This window comes from Nyctereutes procyonoides, unplaced genomic scaffold (genome assembly GCF_905146905.1).
Source record: "Nyctereutes procyonoides isolate TBG_1078 unplaced genomic scaffold, NYPRO_anot_genome, whole genome shotgun sequence".
Lineage (NCBI taxonomy): Eukaryota > Metazoa > Chordata > Mammalia > Carnivora > Canidae > Nyctereutes > Nyctereutes procyonoides.
In genome coordinates, this window is record NW_026575159.1 from 17,194,135 (window position 1) to 17,214,799 (window position 20,665).

At 41.3% G+C, this 20,665-nt stretch overlaps 1 protein-coding gene and 1 pseudogene across 1 annotated transcript in view; one reads left to right on the forward strand and one right to left on the reverse strand.

The window, feature by feature from the left end:
- Window positions 1-5,102: 5,102 nt before the first annotated feature.
- On the reverse strand, window positions 5,103-19,026 carry LOC129502391 (tetraspanin-3-like; annotated as a pseudogene).
- The window catches only part of FAM91A1 (family with sequence similarity 91 member A1), a 42,892-nt gene continuing 41,151 nt past the window's right edge, over window positions 18,925-20,665 (forward strand). The window contains exon 1 of the mRNA XM_055314042.1: window positions 18,925-19,230. Within this exon, the coding sequence (XP_055170017.1) occupies window positions 19,159-19,230 (72 nt within the window). The 5' untranslated portion in view covers window positions 18,925-19,158. The remainder of the gene's footprint in view (window positions 19,231-20,665) is intronic.

Consider the following 20,665-nt stretch of genomic DNA (forward strand, 5'->3'; position numbering starts at 1 on the left):
TTTGTGGAGACAATCTCCAAGGGATATAAAACTTTCTTGAGCAGAAATTTAGTTCATGTGAATTGTCCTTAAATGAATAATCTAGCTGGAAAAGTGTGGGTGTATACACAGGTTTCTCTCACTTTCAGCAATTCAAGGTAGGAAAGCTGAGATTTACATCCAAAGATGAATGAAGATGTGCATATGAGTGATCCTGCAATTCTTACATTTATTCCCATTATGATTCTTTTAAAGGAGAATCATTAGCACAGTTTAACTCACTACTTATTTATAGAGCATCTACTATGTGTCAGGTATTCTGGTGGACACTGGGGATTGGTGGTGACAGGACAAGTGTGGGCTGTGGTGGAACTTACCTTCTATTGGAGAAACATAAACTAGTTCACAAAGACATAAACAAACATAGGTTGCCAGGAATGTGGTGTTGTGTTGGGAATAAACAGTGAGAGGAAGGTGAGCCAGTGGGGAGGCCAATGGTGATGGGGCAGGAAGGGGCAGTCTGCATGAGGTGGGGGGGACCTAGACGAAGCATTTGAAGAACTAGGGGAGCCAGTTTAGGAAGAGAAAGGAGGCCCAGAGGTGAGAAGTCTTTAGTACATTTGAATGACACAAAAGATGGTGACTAGAGGGTAGCAGAGAGTGGAATGCTAGTGAGGAGGGGATGGAAATAGATCCAGCTGGGCCTTGCAAGGGTGGGCTGTTGCAGAGGTGGAGAGTGGATTCAGAGTACATTTGTAGAGAACTATGAAATCACTAAAGAGTTTTAGATGACAGCACAGCGGGATCTGAATTAGCATTTCAAAGATCACTCTACTTGTGTAGACTATGATGGATTCCAGGGGACAGAGCAGAAGAGAAGAAACAAGAGTGTTTCACAGTGGAGCAGGTGAGAAGGGCAGGCAGCTTGGATGCAGATGTGGGGGTTAGAGATTTGGAAGTAGAGCCAAGAGGGCTTTTTGGCAGGTTGACTTGTGGATGGAGTACAAAGGAGAATCAGGGATGCCTCTTTCAGATTTGAGGCTCAGGCTCTTGGGTGGAGGTGGTGCCAATCACTGGGGTAGTGGGAAGAGATCTGAGAGTAGGGGCAGCAGGACTTTTGGGTTGGATCTTGTTAGTGTGAGATGTATTAGTTACCCACATGGAGATGTCAAGCCTGCAGTTGGGTATGTATGCATGATGCCTGGGTTAGAGATGCCTTTGGAGTCATAGCACACATGTAAGTCAGGAGCCAGGTTGAGATAACTAAGGGAGAATGTGAGGATAGAGAGGGAAGTACAGTGAAGGAAGAAGAGAAGAGAAGGCAAGGTTGGAAGAATGTGATGTCTAGAAAGGCAAGAGAGTGTTTCAAGGAGAGTAGTTGACTCTGCTGAATGCACCTGAGAGAAATATGAAGCAGGCCAAGTGTCTAAAATTTATTTTACTTATACAAATTAACCTCATAGGTTTTCAGGAATATACATATCACATGAACAGAAGCAATCTTTTCTCAGATAGTTTTATTTTTAATTATTAACTAATAATAAAGTATTTGAAAAATAAATTCTTATTTAATTAAAAATTTAAAGATTAGCACATTTAATTTAATTTGTGTAAAATTTGATTACACTCAGAGTCAGCCTGGTTGGGTTGAGGTAGAGAGGTAGTTGCTCGCAAGGCTACTCTTTGGCCACCTCACCCACGAGGCACTCTGCACTGTCCAGCTTCTCTTTAATAAGCTGATGACTAGAAAGTCCTTTTGTCTTTATAGGCTTATGTTTTTATAACTGTGAAGTGAGGGGGGTTAGACCAGTACCTTGTTAAAGTCCCATCCATCTTAAGACTACTTGGGTTCTAAGATTGTAGATAGGACCATTTATTTAGTCCTTTCTTACTGAAATGTATTAATATAAATAAATTGGAACAATTGTTTTTGTTCCAAAAATTTGCTAATTTGTTAGCATTGCCTATGTTAACCAATGTGCAAAAGAATATTTTTATTTCTGACTTTTCATTTCATGATTCTGGGCAAAGCAGTGTCAGTAGCAAGAGGCAAGACCTACACATTTTCAGACTCCTGTTACATTTATGGCATCTTAAAGCCTGTTCCATGTTAGAAATCAAATTTTATTTTATATGGGTACACAATGACTAAGATATCTAAGTTAAGAGTTCTTTGCCTCCCCCCCCCCCCCCTTTTGGCTCTGTTTTGCTGGCTGACTTCAAGACCTGAACTTTTTACAAAGGTACATATTGAAAGTTATTTGTTCTGAGGCCCTTTGCTCTCTCAAGGATCACAACATGTGTGGGCTCCCCTCAGGAGCTTTATAAGCTTTATTTGATGATATACACATGGCAAAAGATAGAGTACTTCAGTTCTATAAAACATCGTTTTTCAGCCTGCATTTCAGACCTCCTGAATATTCCTGAACTGTCTTTAAATAAAGGCTGTAGAAAACTGCAATATAAGTCATGCGTAGCAATAATGGATAAATAATTAATAGAACGGGAAGCTAATCGCTCACCTGCTGACCATGCATAGTTGCCAGAGGATGAAGTGATAAAGGTTAATACATCACTTTTTAATGGATAACTAAGGCTTCCTTACCCTTTCTGAGCGTCAAGACTACTTTTAGTGATAGAATTCTCAAAGTAACAAGGGAGCCAAGCATTACAAGGAATGTAATTAGTAATTAGGTACAGAAACTTGTTTTATTTGCCGTAGTTTAGTTTTTAAAATTCCCCCTTTTCATTCTACTCATAATTATCAACCCCCTGAGAAGAGCAAGTTGAAATTTTGCATTTCACTTTTGGGGTGAATGTTAAGTGGCTAGAAAACATGAAACCTTTTAAATTGTCAGTGACTGAAGATATCTAGCTGGGTGCTATGTACCCATAAGATATTTAATAGCTAGCTGAGAAAATGAACACACAGACAAAATAATTATGTGCTAAGTAGATGCACAAAATGAAGAGTGGTAAGAATTGAAAAAAAGACATTTTTTCCCCTGCTAACAAATATAAAAATCCCATATGGATCCTTTCTAATATTTTTCTACATAATAATGCTCATTTGTGATTGATTTAGTGTCATCAGGGGAATTCTGGGGGATTAGAGGGAGCCCTACTGAGGCTAGTGTTTAAAACTAATTGCTACAATAAAGACTATTAAAAGGAATATTTTTATCTGAAAAGATACATAAAAACCTTCTTGTAGAAAAATCAGCTACATTGTATAGGCATGTGGACATCACTTAATGTTGACAATAGTGAAACCCCAGGTGCCTAATTGTAGATATTGCATACACTGCAGATTTTTATATTTTGGTAGAATTTTGTCTACAACAATCAGCCAAGGTGAGATCGTACCATGGTACCAGAAGAGAATTCAGGTGCCTGAGAGGCCCACGGGAACTGGAATGGAGAGGAAGGCCAGAAGTCAGTGCACCTTGGGTTGGAAAGTGTGCTGATTAATTTGATGTGTCAACTTGAGTAGACTAAGGGGATGCCCAGATGGCTAGCAAAACATTATTTGTAGGTGTGTCTACAAGGGTGTTTCTGGAGATTAGTGTTTGATTCAGTAGACTTGAGCAAAGATCTGCCCTCATTGATGTGAGAGGGCATCATCCAATATCCAATCTGTTGGGTGTAGAATAGGAAGGGGGAAAAGAAGGACAAATTTCTTTCTTTCTTTCTTTCTTTCTTTCTTTCTTTCTTTCTTTCTTTCTTTTTTTTTAAGGACAAATTTCTACTCTCTTCTTGAATGAGATGTCCACCTTCTCCTGCCCTTGGCCAGTGTCAATCCTGATTCTTAGGCCCTTGGATTTGGACTGAATTACACCACTGGCTTTCCCGAGTTTCCAGCTTGTAGAGGGCAGATTGTGGGACATCTTGGCTTTCACAACTGTGTGAACCAATTAATACACTAAATAAATAAATAAATAACTCTATATTAGTGTTATGTATATCTTTTATGAGTTCTGTTTATTTGGAGAACTCTGACTACATAAAGTTTTTGTTAAAGCTACAGTACTGCATTGAATCATGGTTTTGGTATTTAAAAGTACTATCATTCACCCCTATGTTTCATTGCACTTAACAGCACTAGATGTTTTATAAATGTCTGCTGAACCAAAGAAAACTCACCTCCTTCCCTACTGTGTGCTGGTCATTGTGAAAATGCTAAAGATAAAGGTGATGAAGACGTTAGTGGTGTCATTGAGTGCACAACTGTGGAAGAGACACGCAGGCATCATTTTATATAATGGGGAAAGTGCCTGCTGCCAGGCCCGTGTGCACCTGGACACTCAATCTTTTTCTTTTTGAGGGGTGATACAGCATTTATGGAATTCGATTTTTCACTTTACAACAGAGATCACATCTATATACTATTCTGCTAATCTATATGGGTACCTTAAACCTAAAAGTTTAGACTTATGAACGTGCTCAATCTTACAAAAGTACATACACACACACTCACCTTAATTGTCTTAAAACAGTAGTGCATACACTATATTCTTCCTCTAAAGCCAGATTTGATTAAAAACCACTAGTTTCAAAGATTGGTCTGATTTTGAAGGTGAACCAAAGTACACACTACATGATTCTAAAATCTATTTTAGCCATTTTGTACTGTTGTTATCGGAATACAGTGTATGTTTTTTAATTGGATAATAACAAGGGGCGCCATCTGGCCCACAGCTAGTTTCCTCCTTCTCTCCCTAGAAAACTTTGGCCAAGAGCTCTCCATCATAAAGACTGAAAGGACCCAGTGATACTCCAGCAACATGGAGGTAACAGGAACAGGCCTGGGCCATCCTTTGATTCTCCCACACTGTGCAACCTTCAAATGGGTCCAAAATTAGAACATATACCGCCATCCCTAAGGGCTTAGGGACATGGAAATCAGCTAGAATAGGGGAAATCATAGGTGGGTGGGGAAGTAGGTGGGCCTGTGAAGACCCACGCTGCTCTGTCCAACACCTGTGCACATGTGCTTTAACTAAATGAACTCAAGAGGCCACCACCAACAGCAGGCCTGCTCCATTCACCTTTCGAATCAGAACAAGGAAAAAGCTCAGGCTTGTGTTCTCGACTATGCAGAGGTTTTACCAGTAACGAGGCACTTACGAGGAGTAAGCAGGATCTCTACTCCACCTGCAAGATGGGATGCACGCACACAGCATGTTCAGCAGCTGCATTGCTGCAAATGCCAGCACTGCCCAGATAACATGCACCATGACATCTCGTAGCTTCTTTACAACTAGAGCCTCACATCCCTCCGCATAGAGGTCTGAAGGGTAGGCCAGACTGCTCTTACAGCTGCTGGTGGTCTCTCTGCACAGCTAAGAGGGATACTGTGGGTTTTGGTTTCTTTGAACCAGTCCGTATTTTCCCAGTCTAAATAGCTGTGAAGTCCACAACAGTGCAGCTCTCTCTGTACGTAATCAATAGCCCAGGCTAGCAGCCTTGACGTTGGTTCCACTGTAGGCCTCACACACTTTCTGAACGTTGCCATCAACCTCAGTTTCCACCTTTGCTCTGGAAACATATCCCACTACATAAACCACTACAACGACTTCTGCAACAGAAACCAAGGGTTGGACAATGACAAACATGGCAAGTCCACAGCAGCTTTCTCTGATTGTGGCTCGGCAGCCAATTCATCCCATAATGAAAAGCAGGGCTCCTACAGCGGGGATGAGAGTGCACATATCTTCAAAGAAGCGATCGTAGTCATCATAAATGATAAAGACATAGGCTCCCACATGGCATAAAACACCAGCTGTGCCCCTCCACCCCCAAGAAGATGAGGTATTGGAAGAGGTGATGCCTTGCTGGCCTGTGGTTGGCCGGGAATGGTCCAGCCTGTGTGGTGCTCACAGCAGCCCCCAGGGCCCTTAGGCAGCATGTGCTTTATCCATCTGTTGGCTAGAGAATTGGGGTTAAGACATTGTATTTTAAAGGTCTGGAATATTATCCCATGGTGCTCCAGGGGGACCTAATCTAAGGTGAATGAGTAGAGGAGGAAGAAAAGGGAGAGGAAATCAGAGAAGACCTCCAGAGGAGGCTCCAAACAGAGCTTAGAAGGAAAAGTAGGATATCATCAGGCAAAGTGGGATTAATAAAGGAAGATTAAACAACATGAGCAAAAGCAGAGACATGGACTGGTGTTATATTTGGGGACTAATGTTTCTCTTTGGAAGGCTTATAAAAAATCTAGAAGTTTCAAAGTCTTACTAATATTGGTCAGTTATTATCGTTACTACTACTTAATGTCTAAAAGTAATAATTTTTAGTAATGTTATTAATACTTAAATAGTATTACTACTTAATAATACTCTTACTAATGATATTATTTGATATTATTAGCTACTTGAAGCCTTACTAATATTGCAGGGGTAGAGAGAGGCTACTTTCACTTCTCTCTCAATTAAACCTTTCACTGGGGAGCCAGTAAGAGGTGAGCATGTTTAAGAATACCCTGGGCTTTGTGTATGGTGGCCTGACAACCGAAGCTGACTCACAGGCATGTGCCTAGCAGTGTTGCCCCACACCATGGGTTTATGTTTAATTTGAATGAGTTGCCCATCAGATTTCCACAAAACTCTGAATTCCCATTGCTCTTGGAAAATCAGACCAGGTAACACAGATCTTGTATCCCCATGTGGATCTGAGCAGCAGGTGCCCATGTAGATGAAGTATGGTTGTCCAGGCTGGCACAGTCCCCACTACCTCCCTGACTGGGTTCATGTTTCTTTTCTACATTACTTACATAGTTTCCCTAGCATTTGAGTTTGCAATTCTGGGCATTCATGTGATACTGGATTATCTTGAACCAGTGAGAACATTTTTACCACCTTACCCTCCTAGGGCTGGATGTGCCTGTAGCCATGGGAGCTCATCTTGTTGAGACTGAGACCATGGATACCATGCCTGCTTCTTTTGATGCAGACTCAGCTGTTGATTCAGACTCAGGCGTGAGCAAGTCTGAGCACTGAAGCTGAAGGCATGTGCTCATGCCTTAGCTGCAAAGGCAGCAGAAGAAGAATGTTTGGCATTTATAGCTTCTCTGATGGGAGGTGGGCTCTACCTTCTAGTAAGATCCATAAGATGTTTAGACACTCAGCAGGCAATTGAATGATAAAAGTTTACTAAAAAGGGGTCGGCTCTCTGATTGTGGCATGTCTACCAGTGGAGCACACGAGATGATCTTATGTGGAACACATCCACAAAAAAACAAAACAGAACAAAAAACAAAACAACAACAAAAAAACTTTGCTTATAGCATTGCATTACTTTATGTGTATTAAGACAATAGGATGAAGACATGAAATGTGTGAATGACACAGAGTTTATTATGTGGGACATGACAACTTAGAAAAAAATGTCAAGTAAGTAGTAGTTTAGATGATACTTGGAAACAATAGTATTCAAATGACTGAACTTTTGGAAATTGATCCAGATAAATACAAATTTTAAATTTTTCTTTGTGCCAAGTATTAATAATGAGACAAAAATGCATTTATTTAGTGCTGTGGGCCAGACGCTATTCTAAGCACTTCATATTTGTTTGTTTACTTAAACATCACATCAACTTTAGGAGATAGTTACTACTATTTTTACCCTTTTACAGATGGGGAACCTAAGGCACAAAGTAGTTCAATAACCACAGGTCACTCAGTAAATAGTCAAATGAGAATTTGCATACTCTCTCCCTGACAACTGTATTGTTAGGGTGACTGTGGATTCCTATATGATGGTCTCACTGAAAATCTTCAGAACTAATTGGGGATTTCACAATCTGAAATTTGGAGATAAATGCTTTTTGAGTACTTGTTTTTGTGCCAGGGGGTTTGTTGTCTGGGAGATAGTTCTCAACTTTGCCATTATTGACATTTTGGGCCACATTATTCTGCAGGTGTATGCGTAGTGGGGGCTATCCTATGCATTTTAGGACAGCATTCCTGGCCTCTACCCACTAGATGCCAGTAGTATCTTCTTCACTCGTGACAACCAAAAATGTCTCCAGAAATTGCCACATGTTCCCCTGGAAACAAAACTACCCCTGGTTGAGAACTTCTGGTCTAGAGAATTCTAAAGTATCTCAGTGAGGAGCCCAGAAATAATTACCCTCAGGAGGAAATGAGGTGACTAAGCTACTGTGGTATGTTCTCTTGGGTATTGTTGTACAGTGTCGTGTCATTCTTTGTTAATAGCAGGTGTGTCTAGTTTCTCATATCAGAAATAAATACCCAGTACCAGCTTGTACCAGCTATCGTTTTTTTTTTCCAGCTATCGTTTTTTAATGCAATATGTGAGAAACCTTTGTGTTTTACTTGCAAAATGAACAACTAGCTTCTTATTTTTCTAGAATCCAGTGGCTGCATACTTGGCAGGAAACTACAAGTTATCTCAATCTCTTTAAACATCTCTTTCCTTGACTTGGTGTTTGGAATTCTTTGAGGGGGATTCTCTATAAAAATAGGACAGATTATAAACTAGGTCCATTTGTTTATTCATATTTAACTGTTTTTTTTTTGTTTACTAGTATTTTAAATACATTTATTTAAATGTATTTGAATTAAATACAAAGGTCAATATTATGATCATAATATATTAATATATCATAAAACATTGAAGAGTGAAAGAAGGACAACTCTTTTCTCAAATGGGGCTTCCTCGTTATTAAATCATTGACACAAGGGCCTAGCAAAAGCATCATTCAATCCTTTTTATTTTAATGTGCTCTGGCCTCCATGGTATCATCCATATCATCCCTTGCCAGCCAAAATACCTTTCCCTCCAATCCCTTAGGATCTAATTCAGGCAACAACGCTACCTCCTCTGTGATTACCTCCAGAATTCTTTTTTTTTTTTTTTTTTACGATTTTGTTTATTCATTCATGACAGACAGAGAGAGATTGGCAGAGACACAGGCAGAGGGAGAGGGAGAGAAGCAGGCTCCATGCAGGGAGCCCGACGAGGGACTTGATCCTGGGTCTCCAAGATCACACCCCGAGGCCGAAGGCAGCGCCAAACCACTGAGCCACCAGGGCTGCCCACCTCCAGAATTCTTAATCAAAAGAACCACTTCCCTCCAATAGACCCTTTATCATCTTGTACTTATCATTGTATTCTCTTTTATGTTCTATCAATTAATTTAATCCCTGGATTCTCAATCCTACAAAATTGTAAATCATTTAAGGGAAAGGATCATGCTTTATTCATCTCCATCCTCAAATACTTAGCAGAGTCCTATGCACATAGGAAGCACTTAGCATATTTTTCTTGAAAGAATGTATCATTTAGTTAAATTAGTATTTCTCTAGAATTGGAAATCGATATTTGGCAGTGAGAAAAATCAATTGCTAACTCTATTTCTGTCATTGGGTTGCAAGAATCAGGAGAGTGGTAAGATCTGGGTGTGGAGTCTTCCCATCTTCTTCCCTTATTTAGAGTGAGAGATTTTTCTCTGGGATTTTCTTAGCCCCACCTGTGACCTGCCCTGTGTTTCTTTTACATTTGGAAAATAATTGCAATCTTTCATGTTAATTTCATCTAACGACTCCATGAAGCCATCTTGTCTCCTATTCTCTTTTAGCCTGGGTCAGGGTTGTCTACCTAAAGGAATCTCACAGGAACTTAATCCTTCAAAGAATTCTCATAGTTTCCTTTAGATACAGGTCCTTGGTAAGTTGGCCCAGGGCCTGATCCTGGTTTGAGTCTTCTTATTCCACTTGGTCAGTGGCCCATGGAACCTGCCATGCTTCCCCTCATGCTGTTGTTTACTACCCAAGGAGTCTAACATATGGATACTGATACTATCTTGAAGGCAGATAGGGAGGGACAATCCTTCCAACTCAGTCTTGCTCCTTCTTATGTGCCATGTGGAGAAAAGAAATTGTGGCTCAGATTAAAGCCAGCAGTTGTTTGGGAGATGAATATGTTCATATGTGACTATATAGACAAAGAAAATGTAGCTATTTTATATTCAAAGTTAGACTTAATCATCTTCATATCCTCACCCCACTGGGTAGTGCTGGAGGTGGGGAGTGTGGCTTTAAATCTCCTAATAAAGATGTTCTTAATTCAGCCTCTTCCTGATTAAATACAGTCATTTCACTGGAGGGATGGTTTCTATTCAGCAAATGTTCTACCTTGAAGATCTCATTTTCTCCCTCTGTTTCTCCTCAAGATATGCCAGTGGGAATTAAAATAATTCAGAAAACTTTTCTCAACTAAGCCTGGCTTTCAAGACTACTCTCTTGTTCAGACTAAAAAATCCTACTTTTTATTTCCAATGGTGAACCTTGAGTTTCTTTTTGCATTTCTTTGTAATAATCCTTATCTCCTCAAAGGCAAAAGGATGATGTTGGCTTTTTAGTTAATTTTTTCCTGATATTTTGCTTTCTCAGAGCCTACCTTTTACCAGGTACATGGTTCAGACGGTTTCCTACTTTAAAAAAAAAGAAGAAAGAAAGAAAGAAAGAAAGAAAGAAAGAAAGAAAGAAAGAAAGGAAGGAAGGAAGGAAGGAAGAAAGAAAGAAAGAAAGAAAAAGAATCACTATGTATTAAGGTATACCAAGTCTAAAAAGACATGTCACTAACCATATTTAACTATATCTTCATGAATTATGAAAGAAAGACAATTCCACATTTCTGCAAAGTGATAGAACAAATATTTACAAAGACCTGGGCCAAGAAATAGCTAATTTATATTGTTCTGGGATCAGTTGTAGTTGTAACCAAGAAAGTATCCCATCTCTCACTCAAATGTCATTAATATAGGTTATGGAGTAATCCCACTATATGTGAATTAATCCATGATCACGGGATCCCTGGGTGGCGCAGTGGTTTGGCGCCTGCCTTTGGCCCAGGGCGTGATCCTGGAGACCCTGGATCGAATCCCACGTCGGGCTCCCGGTACATGGAGCCTGCTTCTCCCTCTGCCTGTGTCTCTGCCTGTGTCTCTGCCTCTCTCTCTCTCTCTCTGTGACTATCATAAATAAATAAAGGAAAAAAAATCCATGATCACAGTCTATACTAGTACATAAACTTTATTTCTTGTCAGATAGGCAAGAGATTATGTGTTGCTAAAGGTATAAAGTTTGGATGACATAATGTAGAAGGAAACACAAAATATTTCATTTCAGCCAAGTTTAAGCCACTGTGACAATGCACCCAAATAAGCTAAACAGATCTGAGATAGATCAATGTCTTATGTGTAATATGAACTCAGATAATTCCTACCGGTCCAATAGTGTGTAATTCTTTGTTTTTCTCAGGGATCTCTCAACAGTTATCAAGCAGTAGAGAAATGATTTCCTTGATCTACATGAATGTGAAATAGATGTTTCTGTATTTCTTTTTATTAAATTTTTATTTATTTATGATAGTCAGAGAGAGAGAGAGAGAGAGAGAGAGAGATCGAGGCAAGGCACAGGAAGAGGGGGAAGCAGGCTCCATGCACCAGGAGCCAGACGTGGGACTCCATCCCGGGTCTCCAGGATCGCGCCCTGGGCCAAAGGCAGGCGCTAAACCGCTGCGCCACCCAGGGATCCCTGTTTCTGTATTTCTTTACAAAAAAGCCTGGGGCAGGGTGCGAGGGTGGCTGTCATTAAAGTGACTAAGTCTTGTTTCTACTGGGGTCATGATCTCAGGGTCCTGGGATCAAGCCCCATCAGGCTCCATGCTCAGTGAGGAGTCTGCTTACGATTCTCTCTCTCTCTCTCTCTCTCTGTCCCTCACCCAACTTGTGTGCTCTCTCTCTTTCTCAAATAAATAAATAAATCTCAAAAAAAAAAAAATCCTGGGGCAGACTGGGGGAATTATTTTGCATATGAAAAAATTATTTTAGTTGGCCACGGAATTTTTGTGTTATAGAGTTAGAATGAATATTAGAAGTCATCTATGTTCAATTTCCTCATTTTTACAAATTCAGTAAATTCTTATTGAGTACCTGAGGCCCAACGAAAAGGGTCTGATAAGTGGTTACCAACCCTTGCTGTGTATTGAATTCCCTCGCTTCCAACTGAGGAATTCTGATGAAATTGATCTGGTATGGAGCCTCAGCACTGGTAATTTTAAAATCTTCTCAGGTCATTCTCATTCTCCTAAGACTACCCTCTTCCTTCTGTTTTTTTTTTTTTTTTTAATCTGACATTGAAATATTTTCTTCTGTATCTTATCCACCTACTTCAATGAAGTTATTTGATGAAGTAATGGGGATGAAAAATGAGAAGAACCTCCAGATGCCTCCCCACTTCCATAGGCTTTCAGAAGCTCAACCTTTGACCTCTTTATTTTTCCAGCTAGTCCCACCTCTTTTACAAAATAGAATTGAATAGCAACCATGGAATTCACAAATCCCATTCACTCAAAATGTGATTTTACTTCTCATCATGGACACTATGAAAATACTTTCAATTAAGGATAAATTATGCTTTGTAGCTGATGGACTTATCTGGTTTACCTGGCCTGCCAAGAAGCAGAAACCTTTAGGCTCAATGGTCACCTTGAGACTGTGCAAACCTCAGATGGACTACTGTCCTATAGTCCTAACTATATCAATGACCAAGAAAGAACTGACCGTATTTGGTGCTAACAGAAATGGGAGACAAAGCTCCAGTAAATGAAGAATTTCAAAAATTTTAAGGCCTGAGAGGTTGATTTGGATAACAAAGGGGCATATGCACCTTAATATTACAGCAGCAATGTCCACAATAGCCAAGATATGGAAAGAGCCAGATGTCCATTGACAAATGAATGGATAAAGAAGATGTGAGATATATATATATATATATATATATATATATATATATATATATATAGTGTAATATTACTCAGCCATCAAAAGAATGAAGTCTTGCTATTTGCAATGACGTGAATTGAACTAGAGGGTATTATGCAAAATGAAATATGTCAGTCAAAGACAAATACCATATGATTTCACTCATATGTGGAATTTAAGAAAGAACACAAATGAACACAGAGGAAGGGAAGGAAAAATAAAATAAGATAAAAACAGAGAAGGAGGCAAACCATAAGAGATGCTGAACTCTAGGAAGCAAACTGAAGGTTGCTGGAGGGGAGATGGGTGCCATCTGGATGATGGGCATTAGGAGGGCATGTATTGGAATGAGCACTGGGTGTGCTATGCAACCGATGAATCACTAAATTCTACCTCTGAAACTAATAATACACTCTATGTTAACTAAATTGAATTTAAATAAAAAAAATTAAAAAGTCAATAGAAATGAGGAAGCCAAGAATCTGCAGGTTTTAGATATAGAAATGTTGTGTGAGATCAACCCCTAGTGGACACTTAAACTATCACAATGGGTCAGTACTTCAGTTGCTTGGCTTGATATTGGAATGTTCATTTCCAATCAGAAATGTTCTTTTTTTTTTTAAAGATTTTATTTATTTATTCATGAGAGACACACACAGAGAGAGAGGGAGAGAGAGAGAGAGAGGCAGAGACACAGGCAGAGGGAGAAGCTGGCTCCATGCAGGGAGCCTGACGTGGGACTTGATCCTGGGACTCCAGGATCACGCCCTGGGCAGAAAGGCAGGCGCTAAACCGCTGAGCTACCCAGGGATCCCCCCCCCCTTTTTTTGAAATTTTATTTATTTATTCATGAGAAGCAGAGAGTGAGGCAGAGACACAGGCAGAGGGAGAAGCAGGCTCCATGCAGGGAGCCCGACGTGGGACTCGATCCCGGGATTCCAGGATCACGCCCTGGGCTGAAGGCAGATGCTCAACCACTGAGCCACCAGGGAGCCACTACATCAGAAATGTTCTAAACACAGAAGGACTTCAGATGGCAGAAATACGTTATTTTTGATATTAGAGATAAATATTATAATATCAGTCTTTTGCAGGCTGTATGGAGAGGATCCCTCTGCCTCTCTCTAACCCACTGTCACTCTCAAGTTACATCATTTGCAGAAGAAAATCCTAGAAACTCCCTAATATAGAGAAAAATGGCCCCACATTTTTCTTGCCCCTTCCTGATTCTCCATCCCTACCTCCTGATTCTTTAGTGTTCCAGTAACAGTGTCTGGATGACAACTTTTTCCAGGTAGATAAGCAGGGAAGCACATTTAAGAGAGGCAGGTATTCTGTTTGGCATATGTAGGGAGTTACAAATGTCAATATTTCTGAAGTATATGATGCGAGAGAGCTAGGTCTTTCGATCTTTTCTTTTTAACTTTCATCGTAGAAGAATACAGAAATATTTGTCCACTCCAAAATAAATGAAGCACAAGTGGGATAGTTTTCACAATGGACAGTCTCTGTAACAGAGGTGGTAGGGAGAAGTGAAGAATATGACCCATGGGAGAGCTCACATTCTTTTTAAGCCAGATTACCTGTCCTTGGCTTCACTGACTGGTGGGGAATGGGGGTCTAATGCTATGAAAGTTTTCACATTTTTATTTATTTATTTTATTTTTTATTTTTTTAAGATTTTTATTTATTCATTCATGAGATACACACACACAGAGAGAAAGAGAGGCAAAGACACAGAGGAAGAAGCAGGCTCCATGCAGAAGATTGACATGGGACTCGATCCCGGGTCTCCAGGATCATGTTCTGGGCCGAAGGCAGGCGCCAAACCACTGAGCCACCCAGGGATCCCACGTTTTTATTTTTAAATAGGTAACAGATCTGGGTTCATTTCAAAATAAGTGTTTTATTTCTGAACTCTTTCTTAAAAAAGATTTTATTTGACAGAGAGAGACAGAGAGAGAGAGAAAGAGAGAGAGAGGGCGCACAAACAGGGGAAGTGGGAGAGGGAGAAACAAACTGTCTATTGAGCAGGGATCCGGTTGCCAGGCTTGATCCCAGGACACTGGTATTGTGACTCTATCGGAAGGCAGATGCTTAACTAATGGAGCCATCCAGGCGTCCCCTGGACTCTTGCTCTCTTAAAGTATTTCCCACTAATTCCAAGAGATCAAATTCTCAGTAGACTTAAATAAGGTTTATGTCATTTAAAAAATATTGATTACTGTGCTATTGATATAATTTAATTTTTTGTAATCAAAGAAATATGGGGTTTTATATTTAGCATTATTTGTAATACCTGTGAGGAGTTCCCAATGATATGTAAATGAAGAAATCTGGACATATTAAAAAGACTTTAAAAACAGGTAATATTTCTCTCTCTCTCTTTTTTTGCTTGTGTCTAACAATGGATGTGGGATGTAAGAATAGAAAGTTAAGAAATTTGGGGATGCCTGGTTGAGCATCTGCCTTCAGCTCAGGGCATGATCCTGGAGTCCTGGGATGGAGTCCCATGTCGGGCTCCCAGTAGGGAGCCGCTTCTCCCTCTGCCTATGTCTCTGTCTCTCTCTCTGTGTCTTTCATGAATAAATAAATAAAATCTTTAAAAAAAAGTTAAGACATTTTAGTGCATTTATAATTAGATTAAGTTTTTTTTTCATTGAAATATAATTGGCATACAATAGCTTATTAGTTTTAGGTGTATATCATAGTGACTCAATATTTTTATACACTACAAAACGATCCCCACCAAAAGTCTAGTTACCATTTGTCACAATACAAAGTCATTACAATATTGCTGACTATATTTCCTATGTTGTACATTACAACCCACTGACTTCCTTATTTTATGACTGGAACTTTGTTTCTCTTATTCCCCTTCATCCATTTTACCCATTCCCCAAAACTTTCTCCCTCTGGTAACCAACAGTTACCTGTATCTATGAGTCTGTTTCTGTTTTGTCTTGGTTGCTGATTTGTTTTGTTTTTTAGATTCCACATATAAGTAAAATCACATGGCATTTGTCTTTCTCTAACTTATTTCATTTAGCGTAATACCCTTTAGCTCCATTCATTTTGTCACAAATGGCAAAATTTCATTTTTTTATGGCTGAAAAATATTCCATATCTTGGCTGTTAAATAACACTACAATAAACATTGGGGTGTATATATCTCTTTGAGTTAGTATTGTTTGTTTATTCAGATAAATACCTAGAAGTGAAATTGCTGGATTGCACAGCAGCTCTATTTTTAAGTTTTTGAGGAATCTCCATACTGTTTTCCATAGCGGCTGCATCAATTTATACTCCTACCAACAGTGCCCAAGGGTTCCCTTTACTCCACATCCTCACCAACACTTGTTATTTTTTGTCTTTTTGATAAGAGCCAATCTGACAGGTGTGAGGTGATAGCTTACTGTGGTGATGAGTGGTATAGAGCATTTTTCATGTGTCTTTTGACCATCTGTATCTCCTCTCTGGAAAAATGTCTATTCAAGTCCTCTGTCCATTTTTCAATCAAAATTTAAACAAAAATTTAATTAAATTTTTAAATTGATTTTTAATAGATAAAATAAGACAATTTAAAAAGGTTACATGTTCCAAGGTGTTTTAGATATAGTTACAACAACAACAAAAAAAAAACACAAGGTCTGCAATGAAAGTTCATGCTACCTCAGGATAATCAGATTTCATAGTTCAGGCAATTCAAAATTAATACACTATGGTCCCAAAAACGATTAAGAAATGTTCACTAACAATGTAGAAAATCTGGAGAAGCCAGATGGGAAGAGAAAATTCAGTAGGTTTGCATGTACCTCTATCAGTCAGATAATGAGAATGAGTCTTGAGACGATAACCAAAAAGGCAGTGGTGGCTATGACACAGAACAAGTCATTCAGTAATGCCAAGGTTTGGCGTGCTTTTTCTCTTTCTTATGCTTCTATTTAACACGTAAGTCCTCGCTAATTCCAAATAATTTTTACTAAAACCTAAAATCAGAATAAATTACATAAGAACTAAAATTCTACTGAGATAGCCATAATTTTAAAATCCATCAATTAAAAAAATTACCGGAAATTCAATGAGACTCAGGCATTGAAGATAGATTAACTTTAACTGTGACTCCTCCTCTTTACCCACTGCCTTTGAGAGCCTTTAAATACAAACATGTCATGTTAACAAGGAGTTGACTGCAAATCACAGTCTACATAGATCAATTTCTATGTGACACTGTTTTGGAGTGCTAAAAATTTTTCAACTTCAGCTGCTCAACTTCATAGATATTAGTTCATTAGTAATATCTAAAGCATCATTTGAACTTCTTTACCCTGATAGCCCTTTTATATCACAATACCAGGAAACAATCGGCAAAGGTTTCCTGAAATGAGCAAACGTTTCCTCTATGCTGGTATCACATGTCTCTGGATACTCCCAACACTTAGGATCTATCTCATCTAGCAGGCAGGGAGCAAATTCATTTACTTTCTTCCTGATCCACTGATTAGATGTTTTTTAAAAATCACTTCCTATAATGCAATGTGCCTGAAATGTAAACACTGGTCTTTCTGAGTAGGCTTTTATACTTTGGGAACAGCAGGGTCCCTCCTGATGTCTTTGACATCATTGATTCTGCCCATCTAATAGAATTGTTTGTTGGGAACAAGACTGTAAAAATGAATAAGGTTGTTGGACATGGTAAGAAAAACCTGAAATGGCAGTGATATCCTAGGCATCTTTATTGAAGCCATGTACCTCAAGCTTTTTGAAATGGTTATCTGTTATGTCATCAGCTCCGGAAATAATAAGTGCAAACTCCAGCATTGCCTTTTTCTGGAGCAGGGAGGTCAGATTTTCTCCAGTCCATACAGACCTGGTCAGGGAGCACAGGGTTCTTCAAGTATTACTCAGCACTGTGGACCACCATGCTGTATGGACACTTGTTGGCCAGGCTGGTCACCATGATGATGAGTTCCTTGTCAACTCTGCTGACCTGGCCTGTTTCCTTGCTGCAGATGGCATTGTAATAAGCAAAGAAGTCTCTGAATTCCAATGGCCAGTGAAACAACACTTTACATTTGGTAAAACTCCTGCCAGCCGTGGCAAGAGTTGGAGGCAGTGAAGCACTGATATGCTGGCACCTGCCTCAACGCCAAGAGGCCTTCCGGCAGGCACGCCCCCCCTTCTGGCAGTATTTTTTTAAAACACAAAATTGTGGAAGTTCTTTATGTATTTTGGATATTAACCCTTTATTGGATGAATGATTTGCAAATATCTTCTCCCATTCATTAGGCTGCCTTTTCGTTCTGTTGATGGTTTCCTTTGCTGTGCAGAAGCTTTTAGTTTGATGTAATCCCATTTGTTTATTTTAGCTTTTGTTGCCCTTGCTTGAAGGGACTGGCACCCCCCCCAAAAAAAAAAAATACTAAGACTGATGTTAAAGACTTACTGCCTATGTTTTCCCCTAGGCATTTTATGGTTTTGAGTCTTATAGCCTCTTATCAGTTTTGAATTTATTTTTGTGTATGGTGTAAGATAGCGATCCAGTTTCATTCTTTTGCATGTAAGTGTCCAGTTTTCCCAACACCACTGATTAAAGAGATTCTTCAGGATTGGCTTTGAGGGCAAGGGCTCATTGCTCTTGCACCTATTTAAGGCTGGCTATGACTTCCTCCCCAAGCCCATCATTCTTTTTTTTAAAAGATTTTATTTATTTATTCATGATAGACATGGTGGGGCGGGCAGAGACACAGGCTGAGGGAGAAGCAGGCTCCATGCCGGGAGCCTGACGCGGGACTCGATCCCGGGACTCCAGGATCACGCCCTGGACCAAAGGCAGGCGCTAAATAGCTGAGCCGCCCAGGGATCCTCCAAGCCCATCATTCTTGCACAACTTACTCCAGCGCCTGAAACTGGAGAAAACTAGGACATCCAACAATGGCAATGCAAACCCGAGAATTTATGTTAATGCATTGGGGCCCGGACAGCTGGAGCCAAGCACGTGGGCAGGGGGCGGTTACCGGGTGCTTCTCACCACGTTCTGGCCCCGCCCCCAGGGCGTAGGGGGCGGGGCGGAGGCCGCTCGAAGTCCCGCCCCCCCGGCCTCGCGCCAGCGGGCGGAAGTGACGCAAGTCCAAAGCCATTTCCGGCGGGCCGAAACTAGGAAGAAACTTGGAGCTGCAGAGGCGCTGCTGCCCGGGTCTCCGCTGCTCCGGTGCCCCGTGGCTCGGCAGCGCGGAGCTGTCGGGAGCCCTGGCCATGGGGCAGCCCTTGCCCTCCGCCGTGTGAGGCCCGGGGCCTCCCGCGGGCTCCCCGAGAGGCCGAGGGCGGGCAGGCGGGGGGGCGTCGTTCCCGCTGCGGGCTGGGCTGCTGCCGGCCGTGCTCCCGGCATCATGAACATAGACGTGGAGTTCCACATCCGGCACAACTACCCCTGGAGCAAGTTGCCGGCCAACGTGAGGCAGGTACGGCCAGAGCTCGAGCCCGGGGCCGGGGCCCCGCCCTGCCGTCCCCTGCGGGCCGGGGCTGCCCCTCGCGGCGGCTCCCGCCCTTCCCCCGCCGCGGCCGCGGGGAGAGCGCCCTGCAGGTCAGGGGTTGGGAGGGGACGGCTCGGGGGCCGCAGGGGCAGGATGGGGCCGTTGCTGCGCGGGACGGACTCGCCTGGCACCTTTGCCCGCAGCCTCGTTTAAACCAGGCGCTGGGTTATGTGCTTGCGAAAGCTATTTCGCAGGGCCCCTGACCTCCAAGAACTCCGGGACGGCGGGGCATAGGTGAGGAACGAACCTTACAGGAGGGTAGCCGCTCACACGTACCTGCGTTACGGGCCATGTGGGCGCAGAGGGGAGTAAGAGCTTGTCCAGGGAGCGTCTGGAGGCTGTGTGCAGGAGGCAGGGAGATTGGGCCTTAAGTGAGGACGAATGCGAGATAAAAAGGTGTAAGATTTTCCGGGGAAAGTTATTTTGAAGGGCTTGGGCGGGCGAAAGAGCGTGTTTTGAGAGTGGCGAGCAACTTCGTATCACGGGAAGTCGAGGTGTGGAGGTGGGATTTTGCGACTGAGGGGAGGTTGGTAGCAGGTGAGGCTGGAAAAGCGGGCAGGGCCAGATTTCGAAGGGGCTTTCCTAGTTTGATTTTTTTGGGCTTTATCCTCGAGACAAAACAGTTTTATTAGAGCTGTTTCAACAAGAGTGACAGAAGGTTTGTTTGTTTTTGAGGGTTCATTCTCAATTACCTGATTGTCATTTTTACTCAGTTGCTCAGCAGATATTACCTGAACACCTGCATGCTGTGCCTTGTTCTAGGTGCAGGTAGTTTGCACCGGTCGACAAGACAGAGACCTTGCCAGAGACCCTGGAGCTTACATTTTAGTAAAGACAGTAAACAGATAAATGAAGTAGCACCTCATATGGCAGGTGCTGTTGAATCTTATAAAGGTAGTGCTACATGCTGCGTGCATGCATAGAAGGCGCTGTTTCTCTGGCCATAGATTGGCCGTCAAGTTCCTCCCTTCCTGCTTGGCTGAGAGTGGAATTCTGTTTGCCATTGGTGTTGGGCAGTTATATTTGGGAAACCTGTTATGGTGGTGGTGATGGTATATAGCATTATTACTTTGCTTCTTCCTCTAGCATGGGGGTGTAGTACTAGGAAATGAATAATTTAAGGTTCTGGCGATGCATCGTGTGGCAGGGAAAGTGCTTTCACTGTAAGATACGCAACAAACGAGAAAGTCGAAAGATCAAGGGACTAAGAATTCTTAAGTTGTCAGTGGCTGCCCATGTGGCATTTATCTTGACTTGGAAGAACAAAGCTCTAAACTTGAAAGAATAAGTTTCTCTTGTTCAACCTGATTGAGGGCTTTGGTACTTCTGTCCTTTAGGGTTTTGTGATGTATCCAAAGACAAC